This window comes from Manis pentadactyla, chromosome 3 (genome assembly GCF_030020395.1).
Source record: "Manis pentadactyla isolate mManPen7 chromosome 3, mManPen7.hap1, whole genome shotgun sequence".
NCBI classification, from domain to species: Eukaryota; Metazoa; Chordata; class Mammalia; order Pholidota; family Manidae; genus Manis; species Manis pentadactyla.
Window position 1 is genome coordinate 51,932,933 of NC_080021.1, and position 26,290 is coordinate 51,959,222.

A 26,290-nucleotide genomic window follows, 5' to 3' on the forward strand; every position below is an offset into this window, starting at 1 on the left:
CAAGTCAGTTGTTAGGTTTGGATTCTCAAGAATACCATTAAATTAATATAACCAAAGATAGGAAAAATCAGTTATCGTGAGATGGAAAATGATTTTTCACAGGAAATTAAATAGCTTACTTACAGTCTTAGTTTACGTGTTTTATCTTTGAAATGTATGAGCAAATGTGTTGATAAGTACTTAGTACTCAAACCAAAAATAAAACACACAAATGTGTGGATAACATAGCTACAGATATATCTCTATTTATGTATCCATATAAATATACATGTTCTTTAATAGATGTTTGTGGATCCCTCATATAGGTTTCTTACACACACACACATACACACACACACACACACACACACACACATAAACTTTTGTTATAAAACTTACTAAATTTGCAAATATTTTCTCCCATTCAGTAAGTTGCCTTTTCATTGGCTGTGCAGAAGCTATATACTTTGATGAAGTCCCACTTGGTTATTTTTTCCTTTGTTGCTTTTTCTTTTGGTGTCAAATCCAAAAACATCACTGACAAAATCTATGTCAAGGAGCTTATTCCCTTTCCTTTCTTCTAGTAGTTCTATGGTTTCAGGTCTTACATTCAAGTTTTAATCTCTTCTGAGTTGATTTGAGTGTGTAAAAGAAAGTGGTCTGTTTTCAGTTTTTTGCATGCAGCTGTCCAGTTTTCCCAACATCGTTTATTGAAGATGCTATCCTTTCCCCATTATATATTCTTGGCTCCTCTGTCATAAATTAATTAACCATATATGTGTGAGTTCATTTCTGGGCTTTCTATTCTTTTCCATTGATCTATGTGTCTGCTTTTATGTCACTACCATACTGTTTTGATTACTATAGCTTTATAATACAGTCTGAAATCAGGACATGTGATGCCTCCAGCTTTGTTCTTACTCAAGAATGTACAGACTAATCAGGGTCCTTTGTGGTCTCATATAAACTTTAGGATCATTGTTTTATTTCCATGAAACATGCTGCTGTACTTTTGATAGGGATTGCACTGAATCTGTAGATTGCTTTGGATAATATGAACATTTTAACAATATACATTTTTCTAATCCATGGGCAGAAACATCTTTCCATTTATTTGTTTCTTCTTCAATTCTTCATCAATGTCTTAAGGTTTCAGTGTACAGCTCTTTCACCTCCTTAGTGAAATTTATCCCTAGGTACTTTATTATTTTTGAATAATTGTAAATAGTATTGTTTTCTTACTTTCTATTTCTGATAGTTTATTATTAATATATGGAAATACAAGTGATTTTTGTGTATTTATTTTGTATCCTGCAAATATACTGCATTCATTTATTAGTTCTAACAGTCTTTTGAAGGAGTCTTCAGGATTTTCTATATACAGTATCATGTCATCTTCAAATAGAGACACTTTTATTTCTTCCTAATGTAGGTGCCTTTTGGGGTTTAATATCCAAAATATATAAAGAACAACTCAATGGAAAAAAATACCTGATATTAAAGTGCACAGAAGAATTGAATAGACAGTTTTCCAAAGAAGACATACAAATGGCCAACAGCTGCATGGAAAGGTGCTCCACAACACTAATCATCAGGGAAATGCAAATCAAAACCAAAATGAGATAACTTCATACCTGTTAGAATGGCTCTTATCAAAGACAAGAGATAGCAAATGCTGGCAAGGATGTGGAGAAAGGGAACTCTTGATGGGAATATAAGTTATTGTTGCCACTCTGGAAAACAACATGGAGGTTCCTTAATATTTAAAAATGGAACTACTATATGAGCCAGCAATCCCACCTCTGGGATATATCCAAAGGAAATGAAAACAAGATATCAAAGAGATATTTGCACTCCCATGTTCATTGCAGTATTATTCACAGAGAATAATAATAAGATACAGAAACAATTTAAGAGTGTATCAACAGATGAATGGATAAAGACATGGTATGTGTAGATGATGGAATATTATTCAGCCATGAGAAAAAAGGACATCCTGCCATTTGTGACAACATAGATGGAACTTGAGGGTATTTTGTTAACTAAGCCAGATAGAGAAAAACAAATACTGTGTGATACCACTTATATGTAGAATCTAAAAAAAATGTCAAACTGGTAGAAACAGTAAAAAAGTGGTTTCCTGGGGCTAGGGTTGGAAGAAATAGGAAGACGTTGGCAAAAGGGTACAAACTTTCTGCTGTAAGACTAATGAGGTCTGAAGATGTGATGTAAAACAGAGTGACTACAACTGACAACACTATATTGTATAATTGAAATTTGTTAAGAAAATAGAATTTAAACATTTTCTCTCTCTCACACAAATTAATGAGGTGATAGTTGTGTTAATTAACTAAATAAGAATTCTTTCACAGTATATATGTATACCAACTCACTTCAGTGTACACTTTAAATATCTCACAATTTATGTGTCAATTGTACTTCAGTAATGCTGAAATTTTAAAAAACTTATTACAAATTAAAGACTACCCAGAGGATTTATCTTCCTGCTACAATGACTAGTCCATGCATAATCCCAACTCTATAAAGCAGGACTAACCAACCTTGTGACTTTATTGTCTAAGTGGGTATTCTGTTACACCATGAGGATGAGATCAGAAAGTCATTTTATTGTTGATCTTCATACTCTGTTGGTGCTATTTTGTAAACCCACCTGCCTGTTCTGGTACCTGAGAAATTATTGTGAGTCTCAGAAACCAAACTCTTTTCTTACCCTTGGTTTGGAGATTTATCTCTTGAATTTGGAAATATAAGCTATACCTATAAAAAGATTCTGTTTATTGCCTGGCTGAGCCTTCTCCATGCTGAATCCTGCTATATATATATAATCATTTGTCAACATTTCCTTCATACTCTATGTCCAGCGTGGATATCTAAATTTCTAAATTCAAAGCAAACAACCAAACAAACCTCGAAACACTGTCTCCCTACATGGACTTTAAACCTTTTCTTTCACTAGGGCTTGATATCCTGTCTTCTCACTTCAAGACTTGTGATAATGACATGCTGTCCTTTGCATAGGAAGCATCCTCTATCTGTAACTGATTTAGCTATTCTGCCCTGCCGCCCTGAATTTCATCCCTGAGTTTTCACCCTCTTATTACTGATGAATTGACACTAGCTCTTTATATAGTATACGCAATTGGCCTATGTACAATTTAGAAAGAATGCTATATCATTAATCACTACTTTAAACAACTTTTGAATTACAATGGTCTGAAGAAATACTTATATCTTTATATGAAGAGTCATGGAAACTGGGGTTTTACATTAAAGAAAGAATCATAGAACTACATATATATTCAAGATAAGACATTACAATGCATAATGCACAAAATTAGCATTACATCTTTCTCTTTTCCCACAGAAAAGGGAAAAAGAAGGAAATTACAATTGCTTCCTGCAGAATACTTAATTATGTTGCTACTCCACAAGTTCCACATCACATATTGAGATTAAAATAAATTCTAAGGTCTGGAAGAAAAAGCTTCCCTATAGCTAGCAACTTCCACATTTAAGAAGTGCTGCGTACTGAAACAGAAACAATTAAAACTAGAAAAATACCTTATACATACTTAGCTCTAACAAGCAAATCTTAAAGAAATGAATTGGAAGACATTTTAATCTGATTCAAAAATAGATGAATCTGAGAATCTAGAATTATTTTCTATGGGTAGATCTTATATGGCCAAGTGTCCACTACAAAAAAAATTAGTGGACCTGATATATATGTATAATCAGAGAAATTAAAAAGGAAGTAAAGAGGATTACCAGAAATCCTAAACAGAAAAGTACAAAAAAATCACAAATTATCTCAATATAAATAAAGATTTAGGTTTAGTCTTAAGATAGTAAAACAAATTCAGAAAAGTCAAAGGAAAAGCTATTAAATGAACCTGTATTCTTGAATTAAGAAGACAGGATATCAAGCCCCGGTGAAAGAAAAGGTTTAAAGTCCATGTAGGGAGATAGTGTTTTGGGGTTTATTTGGTTGGAAAAGAAATATACTTATTTCTTTTCCTTTACCGCATCCTTTAAAGAGCTTCTCACCAAATTATGTATGCATTATGAGTGGCTTTGTTTCTATAATTGTTGTATCTCCCATTAAGGAGATCCAAAAAATTCGTGAAAGTATGGACTGTTTCATTTATGTTTACCCATGATTGCATAGCCAGATACAGAGTAGTGCTCAATAAATAGTAGCAATTTGTATAAATTTTTCTTCCTTTTTACATTTCAGAAGATACTGAGTCATTTGAGTTGTGCAGATATTCATACATTTTTATCACTTCACTAATGCTTGCTGAGGAATACTATGTGCATTCTTGTGCTTAGTTCTAGACATACATCTGCAAACAAATGACCTTTCCTTCAAAAAGCCTAAAGTCGAGGAGAAAAGACAAATAAGGAGAATTTCAGATAATGAGACAGTGTTTCTGAAGGGAGATGAGAAAGATATGGGAAAAAGAAGACTTCAATTCTCCATTTAAAAGCTACAGTTCAAGAGATTGGTGATTAATACTTCTTTTCATAATAATTCCAATGGAAAAAATAAGCAAATATTCATTTGCGATAAAAAGTTCAACCAACAATTGTTATATGAGGATAAAAAAAGATTTGCACTTCTTAATAATATATTCCATCTCAGTCATGAAGACTAGCTTGAGGCACCAGGTCAATTAATATAACTTGGTACATAAAGATTTAGGCATAACAAGTGAAATTTAATTTAGTGGTCTCATGTTAATCATTGAGGGTTCAGAAGAGAGCAACAAAATAATTTTTAAAAAGGAAAGTAGGATTTATGAGGGGAACTGAAGAAACTAATGAAATAAAGCCTAGTGAAGCTAGCCTAAAATGATATTTAACTTCATTTGAAGGGATAGAGTAGAGGCATGATATTAGAGCCAAAGAACTGATGTGAATGCTGATCTAAACATGTATCAAAAATCAAAAATACATATGCACTTGGGGCATAGGTACATCTATATTTACTTACAATTCTATTTTCTCCCATAGAATAATGTGTTTGGCTCTGAACTTACAATAAATAACTTACACTGGTTATAACATTAGTGAGTGAGAAATTTATTTTTTTATAAATACTTCTGTGGAGTTCTTTTTTGCTGGTTTTTTAGCACTATTTGGAGATAAATGCAGTAAGTTGTATCTATTCTGTCTCAGAAGTAATAAGAAGTGCTATTCTTAAATTAACTCAATATCCTTAGTAAGTATAAAGACTAATTAAAGTAAACCTAATCAAATAAACCTAAACAATTAATCATTCAACATGTCCACTAAAAAACAGTCTCTTCCCAATGGACCCCTTTTCCAAAATTTATAAAACCATTTAAATAATGAAAATTATATGTATGGACCAGGGCTGGATCCATGACTTGTGCTTTTATTTCTGCAAGCTACTGAATATTGACATCAAAAATTTCTAAACAGATTTAAAAATTAATATGGAGTGATTATTTCACATATTTTGAAATGTAATTTCATTATAATTTTTGTAGTTTTATTTGCTTCAGTTCTTTTTACTCTAAAATAGATTTCTATTCTGACTCACAATTCTTCTCTGATTCATAATTATTTTATTATTTCATCCCAAATGACTGTATTAGCCAAAAGAAAAAACCAATATGTTTATTCTGAGAATAAATTTGAGTGAAATATATAGATTAGAACTATTATTATAATATTGTTATTTAGTTCAACCTATTAAAAGTATTCAGATATTTTAGGATATGAAAGTACAATGTGATAGAGGTGTGGGTGTTATGACTTGAAGGAAGACTAGGATCTGAAGTTGGTCATGAGGATTGAGGGAAAACACAAAGAACAAAGCCAAATAGAATTTGTAGTGAAAAAGTAAGAAAATTAAACTGAATAGAATGGTTAAAAAGGAAAAATCTTGGGAGGGAAAACTAAGCACAAAACACTGAATGTTTGTTCAAAGAGTTCAAACTTGCTTAGAAATGCAAACGGGCTTGACTAGAGACATGAATGGCAAAGAAATAAGGTGGCAGGTCTGCCTGGGATATATTGTCAAAATGAATAAAATAAATAAGCATTGATACCCAAAATTTTTCATTAAAATGCTAACACGAGAATCAGAAAGAATATATAGAAAGAATATTTGGCAAATTCAGAATTTTTTTCCTTATTGTTAGCAATACCAAAAATTTATTTCCCCCTCCAAATTCCTACTTTTTACTTAATATCTCATAATAATAGTTAAGTGGTTACTTCATCTCTCCTGATTCCAGCCCTCCAACCCATCCTAGTGGAATGGCTCCATATCTCCTCATTTATTCTCTGGGGGTTTTTTAATTAAAAGCCCAGTTTCCTGGACCTAGTTGTTAACTCAGGTTTGTGTAAGCGCATCTAACAAGACATCAGGAACCACTTGTGTTGTGCACCTGGCTCAGGTCCCATGAGAGCCACACGTGTGCATCTCTTCCCAACTGCACTTAGAGTGTCACCATGTTGGGAGCTTGAAATTGACTATGATGGGAATATTTGAATATAATGATCAAAATTGGCAAATACTACGAATCAAGAGTTTGTTTTAGTTTGGTTTGGGGTGTAGGTAGTAGTTTGTCAAATGCTGATTAGCTCATGTTTTATATGATGATGTATTTTTTTCCATACACTTTCCAATTGGCTTTTAGTTTCAGCTTTTATGAATCAATCAGAAAAACGTCTGTAGAGCAGATATACTGCTTAAGGGTGCTGAGCTAAAAAGTTTGAACTTGAAAGTTCACAGTCTCCTCTTGTTAGTGCATGTATAATGTTTACAAACCATTAAATCTGATGTGCATATTAACAGAATTTTAAAATAAATGCCTAGATAAATACACTACAGGAAGAAAGGAAATAAAGGTTGAGTTCCTTGACAAGTCCTTGGTTCTGGAACACAAATCCTGATAGGACTAAATGAAATAGTAGGAGACAGGACATTTTTAACAAAAATTCTTGTGGCAGGTAAAGTTGCACAGTTGACAAATAACTTAGATTTTAGGACTTGGGATAAGAGCAACAAGTTTCATTCAACTCTGTGAATTGCTTTCATATGTTGTTCCTACAATAACTTTAATAAATTTATTTATTCATTATAGGAGTCTGATATATCCAACTAAAAGTTCCAAAAATCATTTTCTAAATATGTCATGTGTCTGACAGCAGGGAATCACCAAAGAAACAACAGCTTGAATGAAGGGCCTTGAGCTCCCAGATTTTCCAGCAATTCCCCCGTCATACATTTGGGATGGCATCAACAAAGTTATGAAACCTTTATTCTGGGACATTCCAGGAAAAAAAAATTATTGGTAGTAAGCATATCATTCATTCATTCATTTTTCATAATTATTGAATTTCCATGATGTGACCCATACTTGTCAATCTCTCTCCCTTATTGAAATTAGTCTAGTAGTGAAACTGACAATAAATGGCTACATATCAGCTCAGGTAAAAGTATTTCAGACAAGAGAAAGAATGGGCTTTAGAGAATTAAGAGAAGTTCAGTAGGGCAGATTTTGATAGGGGCAAGATTCTTACGAATTTGGATTTCTGTAAAGGAAATTAGAAGGTATCAAAATATTTTTATTAGTGATTATTTTTATGTATACCTTTAAAAATGATCAAATTTTATTTTGCAAAGAACTAGAATTTAAGGAAATATACTATATATTTCAACAATAAGTTGAAATATAACAAGTTTTTAGTAAATTATAATGTTTGGAGTGATACAAATCCCTGATACAGAATTAGTAATTGATCAAGGCAAGAGCAGCCTGGCACTCTGCCAAATTACATCATTGCAGAGGGTTATGGAGGGTGGTGTTTCAGTGTGGAATTCATCCCACTCTTTGCTTCACTATTCTCTTAACAGCAATAAGTATTTGGAAGGTTTTCCTGAAACACCCATTCTTACTTAAATGGGTCAGTGTTCCCACCCTACACACCTACATCAAAAGGAGAAATACATACTGGACTTAAAAGTAACACAGCAGTTGAGCAGCACTTACCAGTGGTATCCCAGATCCAGAGCCTAAGAATGAGCTATTTGAAAAACTTTTACCCTTTCTTCTATTTGTTTGATAAGTTTGCTGGGATATTTTTTAAAAATAAAATACCCTAGTTAAAATTTCTGCCTGTCATTTTTACTTTCTACTGATAATGTGGTGTTTCATACCATATTAATCTATGGTGTTAACCAGAAAAATAAAGAGGTGTTGTTATTTAAAAAGTGCATATTGTCTTATTTCTTTATCTTGTGTTCTTTTTAAGTTTTCTACATACATTGAAGACTGTATGTCTCAGCTCAGCCAAAAGCTCCAGAGTAATCCCTTTATTTTCTCAGTATACTTAAAGATATAAACAAATGAATTCATTAAATGGTTTCAACCACTCTGTGTACCTCATAGAAAGTATTGGAGAAGTGATGATGGAGACAGTGATGATGATGATGGTGATAACAAAGAGAATGATTCTGACAGATTTTCAAAGTGCCAAAAATTTGGATTAATCCCATAGCAATATGAAAATCACCATAGTCACTAATTTCCTCAGTATGTATATATTACAAAATAAAGATATTTTTATTCTCAATTTCCAACTGCATTATATAGCCTTCATAGAAAGCACTATGAAATTACAAAGAACTCATTGTATCTGGATTTGGGCAAACCCAAATTGTATTACTGACAGTTATACCATTTATGTTACTTTAACAAGTTCCTTCATCTCCACAGTCCTTAGTTTCTTCTTCCATAAAATAAAAAAGCAATAATTATTTATTACCTTTATAATTTTAGTAAAAGTATTTAAAAAGGTTAAATAATACAGCATATATACACTGCTTAGCACCCAGTAGATATTTAATGCATATTATTCCCTCTAAATTTGAAGGCAAAAAATAGTTACTACAATTTTATTTTATGTGTTTCTTACAAGACAGTATTAAGCTATAACCAATTAAGCAATGCATTTTTCAGTAAAAAATATTTTCTTTAATGTCCCTTATTTTCCTTAATATTGATAGTCTCTGAAGCAGTTATTACTAATTAATATAGTATACCAAAAGGAATGAATTATTATATATCCTATATATTTTATCGCAACATATAGTTTAATACCTTGAAACTTTTCCATTCCTTTTGTTTTTCCTTTAGCAAGTATTCATTTTTGACCTCCTCCTATAAGAAAACAAGATTAGATTGGTTAAATGAGTCAATATTTTTCAATTATTTAGTATTCTTTGCTGTGATTCAAACCACTAAATTTATAATCAAAGGAAGTCTTGAACCTGTATAACTGTGAGCACCTGGAAAATAACAGCAGAGGAGCTGAATAGGCACATGGAACAAAGAGATGGGATAACTTATTTGAGCAAAGCATCAAACATGAAGACAGTCAGATTTTCAAAGACAAACTGGGTCTTGCAATGAAGTTCTCTTGGAAGTTTATAAAGAATAATTATCAAATATATACACAATTTAATTATGTTTATATAAAGTGACATACACACAGAGTATTTCCAAGTATTCTTGTATCTTAATAACACTTCCATTTTATAAAACAAAAACAACTAATAAATAGAGGGATGAAATCACAACCCTTCCCTATTTTCTAAATAAAGATTTTATCAACATGATTTCTATAGTGCTATGTCAAACTAGGATTATTATTTTATTTCTTCGGTATAGATCTTTTTTATTTTTATTGCTTTTAAATTCAAATTGTGAACATAATGAGTGTCCACAAATATGTTGAATATATATTTATATTATAGATACATAAGTTAAAAACCCAACAGCTCCCTCAGAGCTTTTAGTTATCAAATATAAAAAGACATTTTTACATTTCAGAGGACATAATTACTCATCTATTACATTTTACACATTTAAAAAGAACACTATTAAACAAATGATTATAAAAACATTTCTGAGGGAGAAAAACAGTATGCCACTTAACATTCCAACTATTTAAATTAAAACCTGTAATAGTACCTTATGGCTTATGTATAACCAAAATAATTCAAATGGTAATCAATTTGGTTCCATATATTATATCATATAATAAGGATATTAAAGATATATACTGTATAACAGCTTATTTTGATTCTGAAATATGGTTTTTCACATAAAATAGCAAGTTTCTAGTTATTCAAAATGATGGACAATAACTTGCCATAATCAATAAAATAATCAAATAAACTAATTGAGTAAGAAACATATATTATTCATTTTTGCCAAACATATATGGACTCTAAATACACTTAGCATAATTCAAACCCTGGTAATTCAGCAGGCACATAAGCTTCTTACTTTGTTCATTACATGTTTTGATTTTAGTATTCAGAAAATATCAGTTTATAATGATTCCCAGGTGATAAATGCTATATAAAATTACTTTCGTTTTTATTTGGAGATTTGTGATAGTTTGACAATCACTTTTGAAATAATGCCTATAATGACTCCCGGTGTGAAGCAAACTTTATGATTAATTGTAGTGACTATGGCTTTCCTGACATCATTATTCTTCATACAAGGATAATCTGCGGGATAACTTTACATTGTAGAATCACTAATGACCCATCTCTTTTATGGCAGTCCAAATGAAACATCTTTCAGTGAAAATAAAAACACAGGTATTTAGTATTAGCGGATGTCCAGGATGACACACTAAACATATGCAAGGAGTAGAAACCCGAGATTGTCTCATACGTGTAAGAAATGCTGAAAAGTGTGCATAAGATTTCCTGGTAGCATCGTTTGTTTATTTAAGAGTAGAATTTTGCTCATGTATTAGATCATGATATTCTCCCCCATTCCAATCTCTACACTGCTGCCAAAACTGTTTTTCTTTTGAAAAAAATACTAATGATTGATTAGGTTTTTAAAATCATAATTAGTTTTATGATTTTCATACTATTTCTACATAAAAGAATATAACATGCAAAGATAATTTATCTGTACTATCAAAATAAATTATTAATCTCTTTTGTCCAAAAATTCCAGTGGCTTCCTCCATTGTTCATTTTTAGCCTATTCAAATGCTTTCTCAGTTTTTCTCACTGTGGACTTTCCTGGTTCAATTGGAGTAAAATAACTGACTTAAACACCTATGGTTTTCTCCCCACTAGAAGTTTTGTGAAAGCAGTGAGTCCCTTGAATTGTTTACCATTCTATTTCCAGTGCCTGGAAGACAGGAGATAGTGGGTGCTCAATAAATATTTGTTGACTAAATGAAACAAAAGAAAAGTTAATTTGTTTTGTGTGCTTGCCTTCCTTTCTTCCTCCTATCCTTATTTTTGAGGAGGGGGTCACCCTTACCTAGTTAGTGCCACAGTACCTTGATTTTGATAGACAAGCAATAAACATCCTTCAGTTGACTTAAGGCTCCACCCAACTAATCCCTTTATGAGTGATATTTCAGCTAACAATATTTTTTAATTGAAGTATAAATTATATACAAAAAATGTACTTCTCTAACATTTTCTGTTTGATGAACTTTGACAACTGTATACTTGTGTTACCATTATACAAAACAAGATGAAGTACTCTACTACCCTAGGAAGTTCAGTCATAACTTTTTTTAGTCAAATCCCTTTTCATAAAGGCAATTACTTTCTGACATCTATCACTGTAGGTTATTTATTTTTATCAATTTTTTAAAAATTTGGTACCATTAATGTACAATTACATGAGCAACATTATGGTTACTAGACTCCCCCTATTATCAAGTCCCCACCAAATACTCCATTACAGTCACTGTATATCAGCATAGTAAGATGCTATAAAATCACTACTTGTCTTCTCTGGGTTATACTGCCTTCCCCGTGACCCCCCCACATTATGTGTGCTAATCGTACTGCCCCTATTCCCCACTTATCCCTCCCTTCCCACAGTCCCTTTCCCTTTGGTAACTGTTAGTCCATTCTTGGGTTCTGTGATTCTGCTGCTGTTCTGTTCCTTCAGTTTTTCTTTGTTCTTATACTCCACAGATGAGTGAAATCATTTGATACTTGTTTTTCTCCGCCAGGCTTATTTCACTGAGCATAATACCCTCTAGCTCCATCCATGTTGTTGCAAATAGTAGGATTTGTTTATTCTTATGGCTGAATAACATTCCATTGTGTATATGTACCACATCTTCTTTATTCATTCATCTACTGATGGACATTTAGGTTGCTTCCATTTCTTGGCTATTGTAAATAGTGTTGCAATAAACACAGGGGTACAAATGTCTTTTTCAAATTGGGCTCCTGCATTCTTAGGGAAATTCCTAGGAGTGGAATTCCTGGGTCAAACAGTAGTTTTTTGAGGAACCTCCATACTACTTTCCACAATGGTTGAACAAATTTACATTTCCACCAGCAGTGTTAAGAGGGTTCCCCTTTCTCCACAGCCCGGCCAACATTTGTAGTTGCTTGTCTTTTGAATGTTGGCCATCCTAACTGGTGTGAGATGATGTCTCATTGTGGTTTTAATTTGCATTTCTCTGATGATTAGTGATGTGAAGCATCTTTTCATGTGCCCAATGGCCATATGAATTCTTCTTCTTTGGAGAAGTGTCCAGCTCCTCTGCCCATTTTTAATTGGCATATTTGATTTTCGATTGTTTAGGTGTATATAATATGGATGTCAACCCTTTATTAGATATGTCATTTATTAATATAGTCTCTCATACTGTAGGATGTCTTTTTGTTCTACTCATGGTGTCCTTTGCGGTACAGAAGCTTTATAGTTTGATATAGTCCCACTTGTTCATTTTTGCTTTGTTTCCCTTGCATGGGGAGATATGTTCATGAAAAACTTGCTCATGTTATGACCAAGAGATTTTTGCCTATGTTTTCTTCTAAGAGTTTTATGGTTTCATGACTTACATTCAGGTCTTTGACCCAATTCAAGTTTACTTTTGTGTATGGGGTTAGACAATAATCCAGTTTCATTCTCTTACATGTAGCTGTCCAGTTTTGCCAACACCAGCTGTTGAAGAGGCTGTCGTTTCCCCACTGTATATCCATGAATCCTTTATCGTATATTAATTGACCATATATGCTTCGGTTTATATCTGAGCTCTCTAGTCTGTTCCATTGGTCTATTGTTCTGTTCTTGTGCCAGTACCAAATTGTCTTGATTACTGTGGCTTTGTAGTAGATCTTGAAGTTAGGGACCATAATTCCCCCACTTTAGTTTTCCTTCTCAGGATTGCTTTGGCTATTTGGAGTCTTTTGTGGTTCCATATGAATTTTAGAACTATTTTCTGTAATTTATTGAAGAATGCTGTTGGTATTTTGATAGGGATTGCACTGAATCTGTAGATTGCTTTAGGAAGGGTGGCCATTTTGACAATATTAATTCTTCCTATCCATGAGCATGGGATGTGTTTTCATTTATTCATATCTTCTTTAATTTCTCTCATGAGTGTCTTGTAGTTTTCAGAGTATAGGTTTTTCACTTCCTTGGTTAGGTTTATTCCTAGGTATTTTATTCTTTTTGATGCCATTCTGAATGGAATTGTTTTCCTGATTTCTCTTTCTGCTAGTTCATCATTAGTGTATAGGAAAGCAACAGATTTCTGTGTATTAATTTTGTATTCTGCAACTTTGCTGAATTTAGATATTAGATCTAGTCGTTTTGAAGTGGATTCTTTAGGGTTTTTTATGTACAATAACATGTCATCTGCAAATAGTGACAATTTGACTTCTTCTTTGCCAATCTGGATGCCTTTTATTTCTTTGTGTTGTCTGATTGCTGTGACTAGGACCTCCAGAACTATGTGGAATAAAAGTGGGGAGAGTGGGCATCCTTGTCTTGTTCCTGATCTTAAAGGAAAAACTTTCCCCTTCTCGCTGTTAAGTATGTTGGCTTTGGGTTTGTCCTATATGCCCTTTATTATGTTGTGGTACTTGCCCTCTATACCCACTTCGCTGAGAGTTTTTATCATGAATGGATGTTGAATTTTGTCAAATGCTTTTTCAGTGTCTATGGAGATGATCATGTGATTTTTGTCCTTTTTGTTGATGTGGTGGATGATATTGTTGGATTTTCAAATGTTGTACCATCCATCCTTGCATCCCTGGGATGAATCCTACTTGATCATGATGGATGATGCTTTTGATATTTTTGAACTCTGTTTGCTAATATTTTGTTGAGTATTTTTGCATCTATGTTCATCAGGGTTATTGGTCTGCAATTTTCTTTTTTTGTGGTGTCTTTGCCTGGTTTTGGTATTAGAGTGATGCTGGCCTCATAGAATGAGTTTGGGGTATTCCCTCCTCTTCCACTTTTTGGAAAACTTTAAGGAGGATGGGTATTAGGTCTTCACTAAATGTTTGGTAAAATTTAGCAGTGAAGCCTTCTGGTCCAGTGGCTTTGTTCTTAGGTAGTTTTTTGATTACCAATTCAATTTCCTTACTGGTAAATGGTCTATTCAGAATTTTTATTTCTTCCTGGGTTAGCCTTTGAAGGTTGTATTTTTCTAGAAAGTTGTCTATTTCTTCTGGGTTATCCAGTTTGTTACCATAAAATTTTTCATAGTATTCTCTATTAATTCTTTGTATTTCTGTGGTGTCTTTCATGGTTTTTCCTTTCTCACTTCTGATTCTGTTTATGTGTATAGACTCTCTTTTTTTCTTGTTAAGTCTGGCTAGGGGGTTATCTATTTTGTTTATTTTCTCGAAGAACCAGCTCCTGCTTTCATGAGTCTATTGTTTTACTCTTCTCAATTTCATTTATATCTGCTCTAATCTTTATTATGTCACTCTTTCTACTTCCTTTGGGCCTCATTTGTTCTTCCTTTTCTAGTTTTGTTAATTGTGAGTTTACACTGTTCATTTGGGATTGTTCTAAGGGTATTACAATATATTTCCCTCTTAGCACGGCCTTTGTTATGTTCCATAGATTTGTGGTGTTGAATTATTGTTGTCATTTGTCTCCATATATTGCTTAATCTCTGTTTTTATTTGGTCAGTGATCCATTGGTTATTCAGGAGCATGTTATTAAGCCTCCATGTGTTTGTGGACTTTTTTATTTCTTTGAATAATGTATTTCTAGTTTCATACCTTTGTGATCTGAGAAGCTGGTTGGTGTAATTTCAGTCTTTTTGAATTTACTGAGGCTCTTTTTGTGGCCTAGTATATGATCTATTCTTGAAAATGTTCCATGTGCATTTGAGAAGAATGTGTATCCTGTTGCTTTTGGATGGAGTGTTCTGCAGATGTCCATTAGGTCCATCTGTTCTAATACGTTGTTCAGTGACTCTGTCTCTTTACTTATTTTCTACCTGATTATCTGTCCTTTGGAGTGAATGGTGTGTTGAAGTCTCCTATAATGAATGCATTGCATTCTGTATCCCCCTTTAATTCTGTTAGTATTTGTTTCACATATGTAGGTGATTCTGTGTTGGGTGCATGGATATTTATAATAGTTATATCCTTTTGTTGGACTGACCCTTTTATCATTATGTAATGTTCTTTTTTGTCTCTTGTTACTTTCTTTGTTTTGAAGTCTATTTTGTCTGATACAAGCACTGCAACTCCTGCTTTTTCCTTCCTATTAGTTGCATGAAATATCTTTTTTCATCCCTTTACTTTCAGTCTGTGTATGTCTTTGGGTTTGAAGTGAGTCTCTCGTAGGCAGTATGGATGGGTCTTGTTTTTTTATCTATTCAGTGACTCTACATCTTTTTATTGGTGCATTCAGACCATTTACATTTAGGGTGATTATCAATTGGTATGTACTTATTGCCATTTCAGGCTTTAGATTCATGGTTACCAAAGGTTCAAGGGTAATCCCCTTACTATCTAACAGTCTAATTTAACTCACTTCGTATGCTATTTACAAACACAATCTAAAGGTTCTTTTTTTTCTCCTCCATTCTTTATGTGTTAGGTGTCATATTCTGTACTCTTTGTCTATCCTTTGATTGACTTTGGGGGTAGTTGATTTGATTTTACTTCTGCTTAGTAATTAATCTACTTTCTTTGCTGTGCTTTTATTTCCCCTGGTGACAGCTATTTAGCCATAGGAATACTTCCATCTATAGCAGACCCTCCAAAATGCACTGTAGAGGTGGTTTGTAGGAGGTAAATTCTCTCAGCTTTTGCTTATCTGAAAACTGTTTAATCCCTCCTTCAAATTTAAATAATAACCTTGCCTGGTAAAGTATTCTTGGTTTGAGGCCCTTGTGCTTCATTGCATTAAATATATCATGCCACTCCCTTCTGGCCTGTTGAGAAATCTGATGATAACCTGATGGGTTTTCCTTTGCATGTCATCTTTTTTCTCTCTCTAGGAGCTTTTAAAAGTCTGTCTTTATCCTTGATCTTTGCCATTTTAATTATTATATGTCTTGATGTTGTCTTCCTTGGGTCCCTTGTGTTGGGAGATCTGTGCACCTCCATGTCTTGAGAGATTATGTACTTCCCCAGATTGGGGAAGTTTTCAGCAACTACCTCCTTAATGACAATTTTTATCCCTTTTTCTCTCTCTTCACTGTAGGTTATTTTTGACTACTTTACTAAATGAAATCATACAACACATCCTTTTACTTTCCTGTTTTGTTCACATTGCAAGAAATTTGTAAGATTCTCTATTGATTTATTTTTCCATTGATGGATGTTTTTAGATTTTTTCATTTTTTTATTCAGACTTAGATTCCTATGAACATTCTTGTAAAAATATTTTTATATTCATTTGTTTTTAACCTTTGTGTTTAACATTCGGGAGTTGAAAGCTGGGTCACAGTGTGAATGTATGCCTACAACATTATAGGAAATGGTCAAAGATTTCTCCAAGCTTGTTCTTAACTGTTTTCTAAAACCATTAACATACAGTAGTTTCAGTTGCTCCTCATCCTGACAGATGTCAACCTATGATATCAAGACCATATAAAGATATTCTGTTTTCTTCCGGAAGATTTATGGTTCTGAATTTTATGTTTAAGTGTTTGATCTATCTTGAGTTCATCTGCATGTCTGTGTGTGTATGTAGAGATGGGAATGTGATTTGTTTTTTCCCACAGAAATATTCATTTATACTTTCTTATTCTCACTGAAATTTTAGTCATTTTATTGAATATGACACAGTACCTACTTGTGGTTTTAAATTGAATTTCTCTAATAATTAATGATATTGAACACTTTCATGTGTTTATTGGTCATTCCCTTCTTCTGTGACATGTCTGTTGATACAGGAGTAATTTACATATTCTGTATATGCACCCTTATTTAAATTTATATGCTGTCCTTATTTTTTCCAGACTGTGAATTTCTTACTGATTTTATTGATCATGTCTTTTGATGAGCAGATTGATGAAGAACAGTTTATCATTTTAGAAAGTTTTTATCAGAGATTTTTGTGTCCTAAGAAATATTTATCCGCAGTAAGATCATAAATGTATCCCTCTATGTTTTATTTTAAAAGCTTTATTATTCTAGGATTTATGTTTATGTGTTTGATCTGTCTTGAATTCTTTTCCTTCAGTATAGTGATATTAAGGATTGAAGTTCATTTTTTCCATAGAAACAGACTATGATTACAGAACAAAAAGTTCGCTACTTTTAAGGACTCATAAAGTTAGATTATTTCCATCTGAATAACCTCATCTGAAGGTCCATAACCTTAATCATATCTGAAAAATCCCTTTGTCAAATAAGATAACATATTAAAAGTTCCTAGGAATTACAGCATGGACATTTTGGGGTGTTATTTAATCCTACCACATTTATTTTTTTTTTTTAGATTTTTCCTGTTTTACTATTTTTTCTATCCATCTTTTAAAATTTATTTTTTCATAAGTCATTTTCAACATGGTTTAAAAATTACATTTACTAAGATGTAATAATGAAAAATATCCCTACTATTTCTCAACCATATTCTGTTCCATTCCTTTATCTGCTATGCAATTGTGATTCTTATCTCTTATTTATAGAATTTATTTTTAGAATATCCTTATGCATGTATAGGCAATTACAAATACAGAATCTTATTTTCATCCTTTTTTATACTCAGCATTATGTATTTTATGTACTACTTTGTTCTTTGCCTTTTTACAATAATATCTAGGAGATCTTTCCATATCATTACTTTAGGAAATGACTCATTTTTTAATAGTTGCTTAATATCCCTTGAATATATATACCACTATTTACTAGCCACGCTGTGTTGATAAACATTTGGGTAGTCAAAATCCTCAATTCTTAGAAACAATTTTGCATTGGAAAAAAACCTTAACATACACTATTTCATGTGTGTTTTAGCACATGATAAATTTGCCAAAATGGGTATTCTGGGTTAGTGGATATGTGTCTTTTTAATTTTGAAAGATATTGCCAAATTGCCTTCCATTGATTATAAGAACCTGTGTCTTGATATATCAAGTTTGCATTTTTTCTACTCACCCTACAAAAGATTAGAAATTTAGATCATTTATATACTTCTCACTCCCCTTTGCACCCCTAACAAGTTAAAGTTCTTCTGTTGGTTAATTTTTTAAGTTTATATTATATATTTACTGAAACTTCTAGTTTTTTTTAAAAATCCCATCCACCATCCCCAAATCTATTTCCTACAAACAAGGTCATTTTTGTACATAGTGCAATTGTGAAATCAGGAAACTTTGATAACTTGGTTAAGAAGGTGTCTGCCAGATTCTTTTGCTGTAGTATTACTTTATTTCCTTTGTAATTAGTACATGCTTTATGGGGATTTACTTGAAATTATGGAAATACCCCATTCCTTTTCAAATTATGAATTTATTCACTCATTCATTTATATGAGTTTGTAATTATGCTTTTCAATTTTATTCAAAGGGTTATAATCACTATTATCATTATTTATTTTGGTGTTCAATTTTTTTTCAGAGTTAACCAGTAAGAAACATTCTAGCTGGCTTCTGTGCCTTATTGGCACATTACCATCATTTGTTGAGTACTTCCTTACTCTTTGGAATATGAAGATATTTTAAATTCATATTTTAATTTCCATTCTTCAAGAAGCCCTAGTAGTAGAGAATGTTATTCAGAATCCAAGAGGTTGATGGTATATGTGCTCATAGGTGTGGATGGAGTATCACTGCTTCCAAGCTCCATCATTGGGCAGTGCAAGTACACACACAGACACTCACACACACACACACACACACACACACACACACTTATACTAATACTCAACACTTTCAATTCCAATGTAAATACTACAGGGTTTATTCTACTTTCCTTTTTTCTTTCTCATATTATAATTTGCTTCTCTAATAATGGATTGAGTTATTATTAATATATTCACATATTTGTTAGTTTTCCAGTACATAACCAATTTCCTATTGCCCCTTTCCCTTAGCGAAGGTCATCCTAAGGAAGTTCATGCTCAGCATCTCACTTTGGGCCTACTCCCCACTATGTGGCCAGAATTTCTCACAAACTTGGATGTTCACACCCCCTGCCTGGTGATTCCCCCTTCAGACAACCTCTTCACTCACCAGACTGAGTGGTTTCCTTCCCCTCAGGTGTTCTTGTTACCTTGTTCAGGCTGCAACACTAGTGCCTGGCAGCACTCTAAGGAGGCACCCTCCTTACCCTCTTCAGGCTCCAAAACGTTGCACGGAATTTCTGGACTCTTCTGAAATGACCAGTCGTCGGGCCTCTCAGGCTCACACTCCTTGTGTGGGACAGCCCTCCTAAACAGGCAGCCTTCTCCAGACGCTCAGGCTAGGACATTCAGCCCCCAACCCTGCCCCTTCATCCTTACCCAGTGCTTGGCTCTGACTTGGTGTCTACTGCCTCTCTGCCAAGTCTTGCTCCTCACCTGCCTCAGTCTCTAATATCCAAGATCCCACAACCCTCCTGGTTAAACACCACTTCATCCTCTGGGGGAAGAACTCCCATACATTTTTTATTAAATTTATTTATCTACATAAATATATTTATCTATAGAGAGAATAAGCTGATAGTGAAAAAATTAACTGACACTACTTACAACTGAGCTATTAGTTTTAAATCTTACATTTTGGCACAAATCTAAATGAAAATTGTTAACTATTACCCATTTAGCTTTGTACATATTACCCACTAATGGAATCAGCAGGTGTCCTTACTACTGCCATCTCCAGACTGTCATGCATTTGGTAACCACATGTTGCCTCACTGATACAGTGAAATAAGCTTTTGTGATTATTCTATCATATCTTTATTGCCTATTAGAAATGCAATTTAGTCTGGGAAGTCTCAGGTTGACAATCCACTGCCTTCTTACATTTATCTGCTACTTTTGTCATTTGATTGGTTCCTGGGCTTTCAATTACTTACTTAATTAAATAAGTTATTATGTATTTCCCATTATATGTTAGATGCCAAAAAGTACATAAATGAATAAGTGGTTCTTTTTTTGTCCTTGAAGAATTCTCAGGTTAACTGAGGATAAACCTTTTGTTTAAAACCAGAGCAAAATTACACCAAAAGTAGACATTTTATATCTTTAATGATAATGCTGATGATGCTTTCCCACAGAGATCAATAGAACATTACATTTTATCTGACTATTATTAGAAATGATTGGCTAAGAATCTTAGCAAACAAACTACACCATCTATTTTCCCTGTCATCTTCCAATGCAGGGTGGTAGGGATGGGTGGAGGTCTCGCCTCACACAGTAGTTCAGGGACTCAGGCTCTTGCTATCTAATGCCTCTTTAATTCCAGAGGCCTCACAGTCCTCTAGATCCTCTGCATCCAGACTCAAACAAGGGAAGATGGAGAACAAAGGATTATGCATATGAGACTTTGGAAACTACAGGTAGTCTAAAACATCTAGCAGTCTGTCCAGGTGGAAAATGAAAGGATTTTGGTGAACAACCATCTAGTTCCGGCCACAGCACTATGTTTAGGTCTTTGTCGACTGCATGGATAGTTTATGGTTGATCATATTGAAGAAAAAATAGACATAAATTTTTGTAAAGTCCATGTAAATTAAATGAGTTGTTTTACAAAATAGAAATGCAAGTAATTGAAAATAATAGAGAAATTCTAAATAGTATTGAAATTTTTAAAGTGACAAATTGTCTCTTTTTTTTTGTAGGTGATACAATGGATTTATTCAGATTTTGTTGTAAGGAGTTCTTCAGATAAGGCAGTTTTATACAACACACATTTTCTCTAATTCTTACTTAAATAACCCTAGGAAACCATCTGAAAAATCATCCAAACCTATTAAATAATCTAAAACTGAAGATACTGAAGATTCTCTACTTAGGTAGCAAATATTAGTAAATTCATTTTACTTCTTCCTACTTAAAGTGTTCCAATCATCCATTTAAGCTTTCAAACCTATCACCAAGTATTGTCTCTGAAAAAACTCAGGGCACCTTCAGTGAAAGAAAGAAAATAGTAGTTGCATGTACACTTTTTAAAAAATTCACAATAATTGTTTAATGAAGCTTAATCAAAGGAGGGTAGAATTCTTAAAAGCTAACATTCAGTGTTTCATGAAAGCAGTAATGTTGTCTGACAGATTTAAAAAGCATAAATAATAATCAAATTGTTCTGCATTATTTTTATAATTTTAGAGACATATTCATTTAGAGTACTGTTAATGAATAAAGGAGATTTCTTTTTTAAAATTGAAATATAGTTGAGGTATAGTACTATATTTATTTCAAGCCTACAATGCAGTGGTTCAACGGTTACCCACATAATTAAATCCTCACCCCAACTAGTGCAGTCATTATCTGTCAACATGGAAAGATGTTACAGAACCTTTGGGTCTATTTTAAGAGAAATTTCTTAACAAAGAAGAACAAAATCTGTTGTTCAGCAAAAACAAACATTAACTAACTTTCTAAAGAACTAACCTATCCTGAAGGAAAGACACATGACTTTGACCCTGGTATGTGTACAGAAGCAAGTCTTTGGGAAAAAATTATAGCATCTTTGAGATAGAACTTTAGACATAATTTACATTAGCCCCATAGTCCTGGAATTTCCTTTATAATTTTCATAACTCATGGTATCCCCTCTATAAGATCTTCAACACTTCCAATGGATGGGGTTTCACTACATCAAAGGTGAGTAGGGGCCATTGCTGGACATATATAGGCCCTTATAAAATATTGTCTTATAGTGACCTGAAATAAAATATAGTATAACTTCCAACCATTAATACTTATTATTAATGAGACAATAAGTACATTTATACCTACTACACAAATTATTTTTTAAATAATGATAATGGATATAATGTAATCAACTGATCTTTTCTCTATTCTGAGCATCTTACTTTTGATCAATTCTCTAATATTTCCAATTAAATTGTTGACTCCTCTTTCATAATACCTGCCCTATTCCTAACCAGAAAACCATGTATGAGATGAGAAACAACATAACTGGCACTTGAAATATCATTTTTAACATAAAAATATGCAGTAAAAATGGCATACCCCAATAATGAAATCCTTGAACTTCAGATCACTGATGCAATTCCAAATAGAAGTTAAATATTCATAGTCTGTTACTTGTATATACTCTTTTGGAAGAATGGTGGTATTGTTATCTCATGAAATTTGGTATGGTAATGTCAATGTCTCAGGAGAAAAATGTGTGTGGTATTAGAACAAAATAGTTCTTAGGATTTGAATTATTGGAAGTTATATGAAGTAAAATATTTCAAACTTGTTTATGTAAATAGGTCATTTTTACAGTAAAAATGTTCAAAGCAATAAAGGAGAAAAGTATGAATTGTCTTACCCAAGACTTTGCTATTCTGAGAATTGCATCTACTTAACATCTCATAATATGGGGGGAAATTGGAAGATATTCTTGTAGCTTCTGAGAAATATACTCTTTATCAAGTAAATAGCTGTATTTATTTCAAGGCCTAGTATTAGATTTCATCATTATTCAGAGACTAACATATCTGACTAATATTTCATTGTTGTGTAGAAAAATACATTGATTTGCTTCCTTCTATTAGGAACCACAAAAATAAAAATGGAGGATAAAAATATGAACTAGAAAAATAGAGAAAACAATAAAATGCCAATCTTTACCCTTCAATTTTTTTAATTCTGGTATCATTAACATACAATTACATGAGCAACATTATGGTTACTAGATTTCCCCCATTATCAAGACCCCACCACATACACCATTACAGTCACTGTCCATAAGTGTAGTAAGATGCTATAGAATCACTGCTTGTCTTCTCTGTGTTATACTGCCTTGCCGTGCCCACCACCACTACATTATGTGTGCTAATTGTAATCCCCCCTTCTCCCCTTATCCCTCCCTTCCCACCCATCCTCCCCAGTCCCTTTCCCTTTGGTAACTGTTAGTCCATTCTTGGGTCCTGTGATTCTGCTGCTGTTTTGTTCCTTCAGTTTTTGCTTTGTTCTTATACTCCACAGATGAGTGAAATCATTTGATACTCATCTTTCTCTGCCTGACTTATTTCACTGAGCATAACACCCTCTAGCTCCATCCATGTTGTTGCAATGGTAGAATTTGTTTTCTTCTTATGGCTGAATAATATCCCATTCAGTATATGTACCATATCTTCTTTATCCATTCATCTACTGATGGACACTTAGGTTGCTTCCATTTCTTGGCTATTGTAAATAGTGCTACGATAAACATAGGGGTGCATATGTCTTTTTTAAACTGAGCCCTGCATTCTTTGGGTAAATTCTTAGGAGTAGAATTCCTGGGTCAAATGATAGATTTTTGAGGAACCTACATACTGCTTTCCACAATGGTTAAACTAATTTACATTCCCATTCCCATCAACAGTGTAGGAGGGTTCCCCTTTCTCCACATCCTTGCCAATATTTGTTGTTGTTTGTCTTTTGCATGTTAGCCATTCTAACTGGTGTGAAGTGTTATCTCATTGTGGTTTTAATTTGCTTTTCTCTGATGATTAGTGATGTGGAGCATCTTTTCATGTGCCTGTTGGCCATCTGAATTTCTTCTTTGGAGAACTGTCTCTTCATATCCTCTGCCCATTTTTTAGTTGACTTTTTGCTTTTTGTTTGTTGAGGTGCATGAGCTCTTTATATAATTTGGATGTCAACCCCTTATTGGATATGTCATTTAGGAATATATTCTCCCATACTGTAGGATACCTTTTTGTTCTATTAATGGTGTCCTTTGCTGTACAGAAGCTTTTTAATTTGATATAGTCCCACTTGTTCATTTTTGCTTTTGTTTCTCTTGCCCAGGGAGATATGTTCATGAAGAAGTTGCACATGTTTATGTCCAAGAGATTTTTGCCTATTTTTTTTTCTAAGAGTTTTATGGTTTCATGACTTACATTCAGGTCTTTGATCCATTTTGAGTTTACTTCTTTGTATGGAGTTAAGCAGTAATCCAGTTTCATTCTCTTGCATGTAGCTGTCCAGTTTTGCCAACACCAGCTGTTGAAGAGGCTGTCATTTCCCCATTGCCCTTTAATTTTATATAGTGACTTACTATTAAAGAAATGTCAAGTATATATGTCCACTTAGAACTATGTCCAGAGGAAATGTTTTGCAAGTATATAAATGTTCCTGCTTAATTTGTTCTTAATATCTATTGTCTGTGAGCACATGTCTAAGTAGAGAGAATGCCTACTTTTTAGATTGGGTAAGTATCCACTGGGATACATCCAATTTGATATGGCTGGAAGATCATAAGTGTTGACCATTTCTCCACACCCAAATTTCAGTGAAGTGAAAGGAAAATACTAAAATAAAATCAAATGTGTAGTAATTGGAAAGAAGAACAGAATAGACCAGTAAGATATTGTGTAAGATGGAAAGAACATGTGATCTGATAAAGACAATGATAATCTCACATAAATAAATGTTAGATATAAAAAAACCCTTCCTACAGAAGGAATATTTGCTTAATAAATACACTAAGTGGCCCCTTTGAATATTTCTTCACATTCAGAGTGGCTGACTTCAGTATGGGTCAGAGAAACAGGGTAGCGTATCAGAGCTTCACACCATCTTGCTACAATCAGCCCTGCACATGTACCCTCTGAAGGGATCAATAATAGCCAGGCTACACATGGATAGTAATTCAGCAATCTCCTCTTTTTCCCACTGCTGCCCACTTTTCCTAACGACCCAGCAGAGCTAAGCCTTCTTTAAGCAATCTCTATATCTTGTTTTTGTACAGAGTTCACATGTGGGTTGAAGATAAGTACTCCAAGTACCAGTATGGAGTCTTACCTACAAATATAGACATAAATTCAAGAACCATGAAATATATGGGCCATAATAGATGAATCTGATACTGTATCACATTCTTGGATATTAAAAACAAGATTTTTTGAAAATCTAATGCATCAGATGAATAGTAAAATGGATATAAATGATGATTCATTTCTATAAACTAGAAAATTGAACTGATGTTTTGTCATAACACATTAAAAAGCACAAAGAAATCAAAATGAAAAGAATGAGAGTAAAGTTAGAAAAATGAAGAACAAATCTAGGATTTTTAAGATTCATTTCACATATGCCAAAAGGGATAACAGAGATTATCTTCCACTTTCATCCTTGTTCATTCCACTCCAGCCACACTGCCCTCCTTTCTGTTTCTTTAACTAGTTTACCATGCTCTCAGCGGTTAAGTCTTTGACTAGGTTTTTCACTCTGTTTGGGACACTCTTCTGTAAAATGTATGTTTGGCTTATTGCCTCAGTTCCTTCAGGTCTCTGCTTATGTCAGCATAATCATAAGGCTTTCTATCTATGCTTTATAAAATAGCACATTTCATATTTTATTTTTGGGGCACTCCATCTTTCTCAGGCCCTGCTATATTTATCTCCACAATGCTTATTATAATCAGAATTATTTATTTACATTTTTATTATCAATCTCCTTCATCACACTGCAGGCACTTAAACTCTTTTGTCACATGCTCTGTCCTCTGTATTTAGGTCACTGACTGGAACATAGTAGGCTCTTAATAAATATTTGTTGAGTGAGTGAATGAATGAATGAAAGGCAAAAAATTTTCCTAAGCATTGGAAAGAGTTATGTGTTCAGAATAAAAAAGCATGACTTTCATTGGCAAGGACACACATTTATAAATATTTTTTAAGTAAATTAATGACCTAAAGAATAAAGAGGAGCCAAAATGCAAACTTAAGAGAAAAACAAAACATGGAATAAACAAGGCCGGCTTTGGATCTTTTATCAGCAATAATGAGCAATGAAGCAATAAAATAATCTTGAAACTAGTTATTTAGCCAACTAAACTAAGCATTCAAATGCGAGTTGAAAATAAATTGTTTGGTCATAA

General features: G+C 33.2%; 1 protein-coding gene across 1 annotated transcript in view; it reads right to left on the reverse strand.

Annotated features, from left to right (window-relative positions):
- CNBD1 (cyclic nucleotide binding domain containing 1) overlaps positions 1-26,290 on the reverse strand; it is a 296,599-nt gene that overhangs the window by 5,047 nt on the left and 265,262 nt on the right. Inside the window, exon 11 of the mRNA XM_036925074.2 lies at positions 9,141-9,200. Coding sequence (XP_036780969.2) covers positions 9,141-9,200 — 60 coding nt within the window. The remainder of the gene's footprint in view (positions 1-9,140; positions 9,201-26,290) is intronic.